Below are 13,115 nucleotides of genomic sequence, written 5' to 3' on the forward strand. Positions count from 1 at the left end.
TAGAAGGCTTCTATTTTTTTTTATGTGTTAGAAATATGGCTACTAATATTTGAGAAGAGACTCACTACTCATTCGATTATTCCGTATTTAGATTACACGTTTTTTTTAGTTTTGAAAAGATATTTACAAATAATAGTGGTCGTAGATTTGATTTAGATTTGAAATTTAAAATTATATCTTTTTAATTACTTAAAGGATTTTTTATATTTCCAACAAAAAAAAATATATTATATATATCTTTATCTCTAGATTTTTTTAACCAAATCTCTCTCTAGATTATGTTTATATTCCATATTCAAGATTATTTATAGGATTTTTTATATTCCATATTGGTTTTTTAAGAATTAAAGTTAGTTTTGATATATTTTATTTACTTCACAATACTTATATTTAGAAATTCAAATTTACGAGAGATTTAGAGTGATTTAATTTATTATATCTAAATTCTTTGAAATATACCCTATTCATAGGGATTTAACTATTTTTGTCACTCTCTTAAATTTTAAATAGTATCAAAATTAGTTATTTGGCATTTTCACAAAGAAAAGTTTGTTTGATCATTTTTGTAAAATGTCATTTTATTTTGACCATTTATTCCGTTGTCCTAAATTCATTTGAGAAGACATAACCTATGATAGATACAACTCCCAAATTGAATATAAGAATAAAAAATGGTAGATTATGAATTTTTCCCAAGTTCAAATGTAAAATTTTATCGGTTCACTTTTAAGTTTAACCTGATTTATGAATTTAGTTAAAAATTGATTATATGTTTTGCCCAAAGTTCAAATGTAAAGTTTAATTATTATTATTTCAATTAACCATATTTAACTTTATAAAAACAGCCATTAATTATGGCGTATTGACATGCACATGGGTTGTAGGACCCAACTTCGCTTTCCTATTTTATTTTTGAAAAATAATCACTTTCCTATTCCTATTCACAATTTTATTTTTCTTATTTTAGTTACCCTCAGATTTCTCACTTTGTCGCCGTTCCTTCCAGTTTCTCCGGCCGTCTCTCTCCGCTACACCTCTGCCCCTTCTCTTCTCATCTCATCTCATCTCATCTCTCTGTTCGAAATTTCAAGCAAAAAGGTTGCTGAGCCCTCGACGGAACGGAACCACTAATCTCTCTCTCTTCTTTCATCACTCTCACCAATGTTTGCCTTCAAAGACAAAGTTACCGACAGCCTTTCCCGTCTTTTCGCCGATTTCCCAGATTCCGCTTCTCATTCCTTAACTCCACTTCACGGCGACCCTTCTCCGGTAACATTCTAATTTGCTCTGTTTCGATTTATTTCTCTTATGCTCTTTTCGGTTTATGAACTTGCCGTCATTGCTGATCTGGGTTTTTTCAGATTTGGGTCTCAATATACTTTACCCAATTTTGTTTTGATAGTTCCGTTTTGTTCTGCGTTGGTGCTGATTGAGTTTGGCATGTCTAAGGGTTGGAATTTCGCCACTTGATATGCATTAGGTCTACTACTTAACACAACTCATAAACAATAACCCCCTTTTAGTTGTAAGCTAATCAATTAGTAGAGTTGGTAGTAGCTCGTCGCCAATAGATTTAACCTAAATTTTCTACGATTAATGACAACAACTTAGTTATATCACAATGTGGGGTTGTATTTCATTCTCCTCTCTTTGGAACTACAGTGGCTCAGTTGTGCTATTTAGATGGAAATTGGAATTGATTTCTTTCTTGTGCTATGGACTTGCTATGAATTCCAAGTTGATTTTACTATGCTATTTGTTGTGATGTATAGGGCAGCAGGTCATTCTCTAAAGGAGGAAAGGCTTTGTCTTCCTACTTTTCCTATATAATCCCATTCTCGGCCTTTGAAGGACCCAAATCAGGCCAACCCCAGAACAATTACAAGCTACATCAGCCTCGCCCTTTGCCATATGATACTGTCAGTTTTGATTCTCTTGAACCATTGGACTGCAGTTTAGTATGTGAGAACAAAGACATCCGAGACAATGAGGAAGATTTTGATGACTGTGTCTCTGGAAGGAGTACTGGTAGTTCTGAAGTATTTGAAGAAACAACTTGCCAACGTAGTCCAGAAAAGATTGTGACAAACCTCACGGTTGATTCCGTTCTGATTTCCACTGACACCTATGAATTCCTGCAACAACGTCTTCCTAATATCGTGAAAGGGCAACAATGGATCTTGTTATATAGGTAATTTATTAGAAATGTTGATATATGGAGATGGTAGTTTGATGCATTATGACCTTAACTTGAGTTTCTTTCTAATGAAGGGCAGTACATTGAGACATGGCATATCTCTTCGAACGCTCATTCGTAAAAGTTGTGAACTTTCTGGTCCTTGTTTGCTGGTATGTTGATCGTATGACTTCTCCATGTCCCAGATCTTAGTCCTATTAAAAAGCTACCAGTGCAGAACTTCGTGTTCGTTTAATAATGGTGTTGTGTTTCCACGCAATCTATAGGTTGTTGGCGATCAGCAAGGTGCCGTGTTTGGTGGTCTTCTAGAATGCCCATTGAAGCCTACTGCAAAGAGAAAATATCAAGTTAGTTGACTTTTTGTCTTCTGAGGATGCTCACTTCCACTTTGTGCATAATATTTATTTTGTTTTGGTGTTTAAAGCTTGACTATATTGTCTAATTTTATGGTGTGCTAGGGAACAAATCAAACTTTTGTCTTTACCACCATGTATGGTGAACCCCAGCTCTTCAGACCAACTGGTATGTTCTTCTTTTCCTTCTTAGTTGCAATCTTCTTTACTTTGTTCATACTCTTTGGATGTGTACCTTTCCCCACCAATATGTTTGACTGTCACGGTGTGTTAAGCCCCTCACTACTGTAGTTTCTAGTGAATTTCATCATTTTCGGAAGTTGATGTTTTGTAAAAATCACGACTATTTTGCAAGAATGAACAAATAGTGATGGTGAGAAATGGCTGTAGACATCTTATTTATGCATCTTTCTATTGAAACTGAGGTGAAAGCTGTCTGTATTATTTATGCCCACAGAAGTTGTGTATTTGGATGTTAACTGATCTGGGAAACAAAACAATCTCTTACATTGAAAGAAAAGAGTGAAGGAATGAAGGAACCCTTTCCTCTTCAATTTATCTAACTTTTTTTTACCTGATTTGGAAATATGAATAGGAGTAAACCGCTATTTCTACATGTGTATGGATGATTTACTAGCACTTGGTGGTGGCAGTAACTTCGCATTACGTCTCGAAGAAGATCTGTAAGTATTTCTTTTCTAATCTACTACACCATTGTAAACTGCCATCTACTGCTTCTATCAATGAGACCAAATCGTCTTTATTTTTTAAAAGGTTGAATGGAACCAGTGGACCATGTGAGACATTTGGTAACTCATGCTTAGCACACGCCCAGGAGTTTGAGTTGAAGAATGTTGAGGTAAATACCAACCCTGGAAAGAAATACGTCCTCAAACTTACGATGAAAACCCAATATGTGCCTATGCCTAAATTCCTTCTGCTTATGTTTGTGTTGTTTGGGTTTATGCAGCTCTGGGGTTTTGCTCATGCTTCACAATATCATTCACGATGACGATGGGACAGAATGTTTAGCAGTTTGTGTTACGTTAAGTTATTGGCTAAAAACATTTACTTTCTCCAATATTCTTTTCTTTCTCCACTTTCAACTTGAGCTTCTCAGATTCAAATGTCTTTAGTATTCTACACCTTGTGAGAAGATATTGGTTCTGTAAAATTAATGTCTTACACAGGCAGTTCTACATGAACCAGAGAATTTCATTCTTTTGTAATTCTTCAATTTTTCAAGCCTACCTTCTATTACTTTGGTATCACATAAAAGAGAGTAACTTGAATAAAGATCAATTCGTTTTTGTATCTCAATACGTGCAATTCCAAGTAAAAATATATTTTGCAGACTGAATATTCACTTGATATTATTAAAGTAAAGGATTTACTTAATAACACCAAATGATCATAATTAATAAAGTATACCCACTACTAGAATGCAACAAAATGGTCAATGAAAATTGTCAGCGTATATTAACAACTCTATGGCTACATGAAGTTCGGACAGCAGACACCTCTGCAAAATCATTCATAGAAATGAGAATCAAACCTGATTAGTCCAAACTACAACTGAAAAAAATTGGCGAAAATATTTTGCTCAACATGGTGATCTGGGCGTAAAGAACTCTCAACTTTGCTGGAGAACCTTCTCAAAAGATGCCTCTGCTTCGGAATCTGGTTTCAAATCAAACCTGTAATCGTGCAAATATAATCAGAAGCTAGCGTTCATCTTTTCTGGAATTTTCAATTCTGGATACAAACTCATGCCTCCATGGCACCGTCTTCCCCAGGCACACCAAAAATTCGAAGATTTCGATCCATTGACCCGACTGCCAAGTATTTTGCATCCGGTCCAAATTTTAGACAAGTTGCTTTCCCTGAAATAAAGTAAAACCGGAATTTTAATCAAATAGCAATTGTAGACTATACACAAAAATCCGCATGAATCATAAATGCCTTCTCCGTGTTGTTGGTTTAGTATCTACTCCCATTTATTAACCTGACAATATATGACACGTGCGCACATGTGAGAGGGATAACGTTACCTGTGCCAGACAAATCTGGAATAGTTTTGATGCAATTCCATTCAGATTTCACACTAGCAACTTGGTAAACCCTGTGAGTTCAAGCAAGCCTTGTCGTTAGACTTTGTAGAAACTACTAAGAACAAAAAATAAGGCGATAAATAAATTGAATACTGATTTCCATTTGCTGGAAGATTAGAAATAATTTCAAGGGCCAAATGCTTACCTTATGTCTGAGCCAGCAATCGCAAGGTAAGACCCACTATGATCAAAGTCCACTACAGAACCAGAAACAGATGTGCAGTTACTCCCACAAACAAGACATGACCTAAACGTCAGACATAATCCTCCTAGTTATGTTACATCATTCGGCATCTACAGAAAGAAAAGTACCAGAGTTCGTTGGAGTTTCTGAATCATAAGGTGCAAATGTACGGAAGTTCTTCAATTTTCTAAGGTCCCACAGCTTTACTCCATCATGAGCTGCAGTCTGCAATTTCGATTTTTATTTTGCGATCATGTCCAAGTTATTAAACCTTTAACCTCAACCAATTCAACACATACCGCAAGGAAATAACCATTTTCAGAGAAAGAAATTGCAGTTACTGCACCAACGTGTCCATCAAATTTGGCCACATTTTTCTGTAGGCAAAAGCATTAAAGAAATGAGCACACAAAGTTAGAGATGTGGGGATATATCTTGCCAAGTTAGAGAATCTCGCACCTGACTTTTTACATCCCAAATTTTAACAAGAGCCTCTGACGTGCCTGTTCCAAGGATGAGACCATCAGGATGAAAGGCAGCAGATGTGTAGCCCTCCGTTTCTGAATCCTCTGCAACCTGCGGAGGATAAGATAGATAAATTTTCTATGAGACAACAAACCCAATTCCAACCGACCAACCAAACAGGTCATACAAATCTAAATGGGGGTGACCTTTTCTCAAAAACTACAACAAGATTTTCTATCATCACTGGGACTGCAAAATAAAACTGCATCTAGGAAAAGAACCTTGTAATTATCCTAAAAGTCACTCGTGGGCATTTTGCCTATGAAATGAGACTACTTGGAGACCCTACCACTAGTCAAACTTGGTAAGTTGGTGAAATGGCAAACACAAACTTATTCGCAAACTGTTTGGCAGCACCAGCAGCGCAGCACATTATTTAGATAAATTCTCAATCTCAATAGTTCAATCAGTTCTACAACAATATTTTGCTTTAGGTAATCACTGTTTAAAGAGGATTAAATGTGGAGCATCCAATTTGAGGAACATGTATTTGAGACTCTTTAGTCTTTAGTGCCCTTTTATTTGATAAATGCTTGAAATAGCTCTATTCATAAGTGGTTAAATACTCTATGACCAACTGGCCACTCTTCAGTATTGAAGGAATTTTCCACTTGATATCAAATCCCAAAACCTCAAACTATCACAACCGACTGACAGAGTTGTATCATATATTTGGAAATATATCAACACTCAGTCATCCATCTTTGAAAAACGAAACAAAAAGAAAACCTAGCACCTGGATTGTATACATAATACTGTGGCACATAAAACATGCAATCAACTAAAAGTACATCACAAAGCATTCAAGACAGTCTATCTCAGAGACAACAAATATACACTCGTGGAAAATTAAGCAACTTACTAACCTGGGTCAGGCATAATCCTGAAGCAAGCTCATAAAAACACCATGTGTTATCAAGGGAGGCAGTGACAAAGAAGTTGTTGGTAGCATGGACAGTTACAGCTTGGACCTGTAAGATTTTGAAAGTTGATATTCCTTTACAGTACGTTAAGGTATGACATTGATTCGTACAAAATCAGAAATGATTTGCTCCTATTTTAGAATTCTTTAGCGTTATAGACTGTTATAAGACTCTTAGCAATTGAGACCATACAACTTGGCCGAGTGTTTGAACCTTGTTTCATCTATAACCAGCATTGATGATCAATGATGGCCATTGAACTAAAAAAATGACTTACCTCAGCTGTATGATCCTTTAAAATGTGCCTACAATCGTAGTTCCCATCATCAGATTGTTGCCAAACACGGACAGTCTGCACAATTAGGATGAGTTATTACTACTCTCAGTTTAGATTGGAAAATATATATATATATAACAATTCAAATCTTATGATATGATCATTTCCTGGTTAAGTTGAAATAACTACAAGTTCATGAGGTTTCAAAAAATAAATAAACAAATAAAACAAGTTTATGAAGCCAAGATATGAAAAACCTAAAACCTAAACTCAGAACCAAGACTTTATGGACAAAAGGAGAAGCAGTTGATATATATGTTTAAATTATTAAGCCTAGCACTTACTAATTAGTTACTAATAGGACTTTAAGGACAAAAGCAGTTCATCTGTATTTCAAAAATTAATTTCATTTGGTCAGGCATTGACTACGCTCAGCCGAAGAAGAAAACATGATCTTCAGAAGTTACCTGGAAACCTCAAAAGTTACAAACACGAAGTTTGAAACATACATTTGAAAATAGAAGGAAAAAAAACATCTCATAACCATTCAATATATATATATATATATATAATAAATAAATAAAAATAAACCCTAACCTTGTCAGCTGAACCAGTCAAGAATAAATCATCTCGGCCCACAAATTTGACACTTGTTACCTAGACAAACAATGTTCAATATTCCAATTAGCAAAAAAAATATTAATAATATATGCACTGGAATGCTACAATCCAGCAAAGAAACCTTCTTTGAATGGCCACTTAGTGTAGATAAAATCTCCCCAGACGACCGACCAAAAAGAACAGCATTTGTGTCCAGCCCTCCAGTCGCAATGACATCCTAAAACCAGGAAAAAGAGAATTCCTTGTCTGAGAAGTAAATTTATGCAACTATTGTTAGCAATGGCTATATTCATCTAGAAGGAAAATCAACCTTCAACTCACCATCATCTCCATAAATAGTCTATGTCACACCAAGATAAACAATGCATTATAGAAGGTTTTTAAGAAAAGGCCAAGTATTATGTAGAACTCTATAAAACAATTTTGCAGTGTGCATGGTTTAGTTCATAATACAACCTTGGATTAATGACATGAATAATGGGAAATAAAATGTGAAGAACCATAGTTATGGATATTTCAGGATTATTACTATGTTTGTTAGTGAGGTCATGTCATATTAGTAATTAGCTAGGAAGTTTATTAAGGTTTCTGAAATAGTGTAAAAAGAGGTGCTTCGAATCATTACTATTTGACTCGGACCTGTTCTAAAAAAGTCTACGCATTTCGAATTGTTTGTTGACACGGACAAAGTCAAGGAAGAATTTTGGTAGGAATTTCCATTGTGGGAATTTGGGAGAGAGAGAGCCCACATGATAGGCTATTCTTATATTGCAATATAAGTTTATCTTTGAGTGTTCTTGGATTTTCCTTGTAGGTGGTATCCAAACAAAAATTCACCATATCAAAACTCTTCTGTTTATTTCCAAAGCATATGGACATAATCTCTAAGCTTAAAACTACTTTACTAATTCCACGTAAAATTGATAAGTTTCACTTTTCATCAAAAAGGTGGGGAAAACAAGGATAAATCCTTCTAAATATTTGAACTATTATCATTTTATGACTTAGAAGTTCAGACTGTTACAAGGGAAAATGAAGCAAGGGATGAACCGTGAAACAAATGTGACATGCATGCCCCATTCTTCCCCCAAAAAAGCCCCTTGGTCAGATTGAATAAAATGGTCGATCCCACTCGCAAGTATGATTTCAAAAATTTGTTTTAATGAAGGCCACGCAATACTTATCTAAGAAAACTTATTTGAATATAGGCTGATACACTTCAGAATCGTACCTTCTCATGATTGATGTCAAGAGATATAATGCCTGGTTTGCTTGTTTTATGAAGTGGATGACTAGAAATCTGGTTGTAACTTTCTAAAGCCTCAACGGGAACCAACGTAGGAGGTATCTGAGATCAAAGAATTAATCAACAAATTAGTGCACGTTTATCAGGAAATCCTGCCGCTGACATCTTAAACATTCACATCATCCATTCAACAATTATCCTTTTACTTAATAGGAGATAATAATATTCAATTGACTTTAATTTTCATCAAAATACCTGCCGCCTCTTCCTTTGTTGTGATAGAGCAGCATTACAATCTGTGAGCTCAGAGATAACTGTGGCTGATATTCCTGGACGTATTTTCTTCCCATCAGGACCCAATTCCTCATCCTCATTAACTGGCAAAATGAAAAATCAGCTCAAATTAGAACCAGGGGATTCATGAAAACCCATGCTGATGGATGATTGAGAGGACAAACCTCTTTTCCCATTAACATTGACAGCAGTAGCATTGGATGAAAATGAAGTTGATGATAAAGGCATCTGCCTCTCTGCCTGAGCAAGTAAGGACCTAGCCTCATCCCGTTCCTTTTTAAGTCTTGCAATCACACGACATGCAGCATCATGCTAAAAGAAAAATATATATATTACACCAGAGTTGAGCTTTCGAAACTCTAATCATCTCATCATGACTTCACCACATAGCAAAACATAAATATGCTTAATATATTGCTTGCAAAACATTGCTGGATTACAGAAGTAAACCATTCAGTATAAAGATATAGATAGCTCCAAAAATTCAAATCTGAAAAGCTGAAATCAATTGGCAAAATTGTGTGGCAAAAGTATATAAATATAATCATGGATAGACTGCGGAATGAAGATGAAAACAGATAAATTGTTCAAACACCCTTGGAAATTCGGAGTTAACAAATTTTCTTTAAAAATAATATACCTGATACAAGGCATGACTAAGCTCCTGTCTAGCTGTATGCAGCTGCTGTTCTAATGCAAAATTGGAAAGCACCAAAACATCCCATTCCTATCATTAGGGAAAAAGACATTTTTTCACTTTGATGAAGAAACAGTATATGCAAATAGCATGATTAGAAAAAGAAACAAATAAGATACCATTTTGTGTTAAGCCTATACATCTATTAGGAACAAAAAATGATGAAAATGAAATACAATCTGGAACTTAAAACATAAGATAGCTTAAATTTCAACATAGTTTCTATAGAAAAATACAAACTAAATGCTCTATAAAATACATGTAAATAGTTTAACAACCAAAATGTCAACATGAACATCCAAAGATGATGTGACTGTTAAGTACTCAATAACTCCCTTGGATAAATGGTTTAATGTAACCCTCTTGGATGTTTAATGTAACTCCCTTGGATGGCGCTTGCAGCGGTCTAATGTAACTCTCTTGAATGGGAGCTTAGCCCTATTTTTATTTATTTATTTATTTATTTGCAATTTCACACCATCAATGAAATGGTTTCTTATCCAAAAAGAAGGTACACAATCAAGGATGTGAAATGATAATCTGATAGAGATAAATAACTAGGAAATAAACATTAAAACATTCATGATTCATATACTTCTCATAAATTGGGATTTAACATATATCTTACAAAAAAGTTAAACAAAGAATAACGTACAGCTATACACATGATAATACAATCGAAGCTAATCAATAAATCCAATGAAAAATAAAAATGAAGAATATTGAATTTTCCAGAAGCACAAGGGCATCGAAGCTATGGATCAAAAGGACAACTACGGAAACAAAATAGATTATAGACCATAATTTCATACATTCTGGAACATTCCAAGCATTCCAGGGATGCTAGCAGCTTGCCGGGGCTTGACTATCTGCAGAAAAATTAATGAAGAGTGAAGTTAAAGGAGAAGAATTGGAACAGGAAAAAAAAGACATTCGGAAGGAAAATGTATAATAGGCTATCTGATGTCTTTAACATTTAACCCCTACACTTTTCAACTTTATCAAATAGAGCTACAGCTACGTAGCTTACAGACCACTTGACATTCCAATTCACACACTATTTCTCCAAATCTACACTGACAGTAACATCATACATGCATATTTTACAGAGAAATCAAAACGGCCCAAAATATTTAGAACTGAACTAAATAGAATTAGAGATATTTCCATACCTTTCCAGTTTTGATTGGAACAATGTCATCGATGGAAAGGGGTTCACCTGTAACAGGGCATTTCCCATAGTCCTGGAGATGCAAAACAAACGATTTAAACTAATCAAACACAATATTTATTTTGCTGAAAAGTAATTTTAAACATATCCCTCCCGACAAAAGCAACAAAAAGTTACAAATTTTCAAATTAAAATCCCTTGAAGTAAATCCCTTGAAACTCAATGTTGTATTAGATTGGAGCAAATAAAAGCACTAAAAATAATTCATTAAATAATTTATACTGTACAAAAATAAAATCATTTGACCAGATCTTAAAATGATATCAGATAGAGAAGGATCCAATTTACACGCTTAGAAGTAAGAATAATACATGTACAATCACAACCCTTCTTCTTTCCCTACTTGCATCTTCGGCGTATCAGATTATCTAATTCTAATAGGACTGAAATATAAGTATGTACTGATGAGTAATAACCAAAATGCAAAAACTAAGGTCCAATTTGATCACTATTTGGTATTTGGTTTTTGCTAATTATGCTTATTTTCTACCCATGGTTTTCGTCTTTTCAAAGTAAACATTTTAACTCTTGGCGAAATTACAAAAACAATAACAAGTCTTTAAAAAAAACCTTTTTGAGTTTTCAAAACTTGGCTTGGATTTTAGAAACATACCCAGAAAAATGACAAACTAAAGAAGCCAATAGGTATAGATAAATAGTATTCATAAGCTAAATTTTAAAAAATCAAATGGTTATGAAATAGGACTTGAGTTCTTTTTCTCAATAAGGAAAAATATGAAATATGAAATTTGGTTTTTTAATTTTGAAAATTGTGCTTGTTTTCTCACAACCTCCCATTATCTAAGCATTTGAATTCTTGGCCAATTTTCAAAAACAAAAACAAGTTTTTAATAACTAAATTTTTTTTTCAAAATTTGGCTTTGATTTTGAAAACTCCTAAAATGTAGACAACAAAACAAAAATGGAAGTGGTGTTTATAGGTTTAATTTAAAGGGAAAAAAAAAAACAAAAAACAAAAAAAACAAACGGATTTGAATTCTTGGACATAAAGGATTGTGATCAATGCTATCATCCCCAAATTGAAACCATACGACAAAATTCAAAGTATAAATATCCACGAGATTATAAGAAAACTTATTCGATTATAGAATTATCATTCTAGTAAAAATGTGTTTGGTCAGTAAGGCAGGAAAGGGAAACGCATCAAACCATTGAAACGAGGCTCAACCAATAAGTTGCAAATCCATGCAACAAAAACAAAGTCCTGCTTAACTCCCTTCCCGAAAAAGTTGGAAAAGAATGCCAGAAAAAACATAATACAAGAAAAGTACGAAAGCACACTTAAAAATTGGTCCTTTGACACGATAAGATTTTTTCTTAATAAAAAAGTGGACATGCGTATTAATTTTTAACATATCTCGACGATGAAAAACAAAGTGAAATGGCTCTAAGTTTCAAAATCCGCAGCTGCGGGAAGTTATCTCGATTAAAATATCGTAATTTTTCAAAAATAAAGGAAGAAATGGATAAAGAAGCCCTTGCACCCCATAATTTCAGGGAGATAATGCGAGAAATGCACGCATAAAGATCCGAACAGAAAAACAGCTTTACATTGCGCGGGGTGAAACGGAAATACAGAGGGAGAAAACCCTAAAACAACATATGGAGAAAAGAATCAAGTGGGGAGGGGAAAGACAAAGCAATCATACCAAAATATGCCTCTCGATTAAGCGCTTCTCGAAGAGTAATCCAGAATTTTTTGAGACAACTGGCTCTTCCGGAATCTCACCGGAGACTGCAGAGCAACACAAGATATCAAAAACAGAGATCAACATAAAATGAAGGGAACGACAGGAGGAATTACCATGAATGAGAAACAGGAAACTTACTGGAGCAGTTCATTTTAGCGGAGATGAAGGGTCTATGAGTGCAGTAGCGGCGAAGCACGACTTCCCAGACAACGGACGGCAACGCTGGGGCAGTCAGAACCGGCAGCGGGAGACGAAGTAGAGATGGAGAGATCGGGGAAGAAAAGAGTCCGTAGGTTGATACTAGGGATTTTCAAAAGCTTGGTTTAGATGGGCCGGGTTTCGTTATAATCTTAAAATTCGGCCCAGCCCATTGATCGAATCCACCTGTACCCTGGGCTTATGTTACCAGCAGCCCAATTTTATTACCCGAGAGTTTTTGTATTTATTTTAAATTATCATTCGGGTCTTTTGACCTGTTTTCTTTTAGTTCATATATGTTTATGGGACTGATTGGGGACCCATGATATATCCTACATCTTATATATCTCAGTGTTTTGAGATTCATTATCCTATCTCATCGATTTTAATTGTTTGTTGACTCATTTTCGAAACGTGTTTCGTATCTCACCGTTATTTTCCTTCCATGTATGGTATATTATTTCAATGTTTGAACATATTCGATCGTTCATACTCGATCAGAACTCTCTAGACATCAAAACTCCTCAAACATCAGAACTCCCCACA

The 13,115-nt window shown here is 34.7% G+C and overlaps 2 protein-coding genes across 2 annotated transcripts; one reads left to right on the forward strand and one right to left on the reverse strand.

Moving 5' to 3' along the window:
- Positions 1-933: 933 nt before the first annotated feature.
- Positions 934-3,779, forward strand: LOC120081029 (uncharacterized). Its single transcript, XM_039035710.2, has 8 exons — positions 934-1,269; positions 1,773-2,191; positions 2,277-2,349; positions 2,464-2,544; positions 2,656-2,719; positions 3,146-3,233; positions 3,325-3,409; positions 3,521-3,779. The coding sequence occupies exons 1-8, from the start codon at positions 1,162-1,164 to the stop codon at positions 3,560-3,562; spliced, it is 960 nt and encodes a 319-aa protein (XP_038891638.1). The 5' UTR covers positions 934-1,161; the 3' UTR covers positions 3,563-3,779.
- Positions 3,780-3,896: 117 nt separating this feature from the next.
- On the reverse strand, positions 3,897-12,691 carry MAC3B (MOS4-associated complex 3B). Its single transcript, XM_039035705.2, has 18 exons — positions 12,510-12,691; positions 12,330-12,415; positions 10,601-10,672; positions 10,241-10,297; positions 9,372-9,458; positions 8,896-9,043; positions 8,693-8,814; positions 8,423-8,539; positions 7,313-7,408; positions 7,168-7,227; positions 6,571-6,645; positions 6,237-6,341; positions 5,305-5,421; positions 5,145-5,222; positions 4,974-5,070; positions 4,807-4,858; positions 4,602-4,672; positions 3,897-4,433 (listed from the first exon to the last, which is right to left on the reverse strand). The coding sequence occupies exons 1-18, from the start codon at positions 12,520-12,522 to the stop codon at positions 4,318-4,320; spliced, it is 1,569 nt and encodes a 522-aa protein (XP_038891633.1). The 5' UTR covers positions 12,523-12,691; the 3' UTR covers positions 3,897-4,317.
- Between the last annotated feature and the right edge of the window lie 424 nt (positions 12,692-13,115).

Source organism: Benincasa hispida, chromosome 1 (assembly GCF_027475165.1).
Source record: "Benincasa hispida cultivar pf3 chromosome 1, pf3_genome.v1.1, whole genome shotgun sequence".
Classification (NCBI taxonomy): domain Eukaryota; kingdom Viridiplantae; phylum Streptophyta; class Magnoliopsida; order Cucurbitales; family Cucurbitaceae; genus Benincasa; species Benincasa hispida.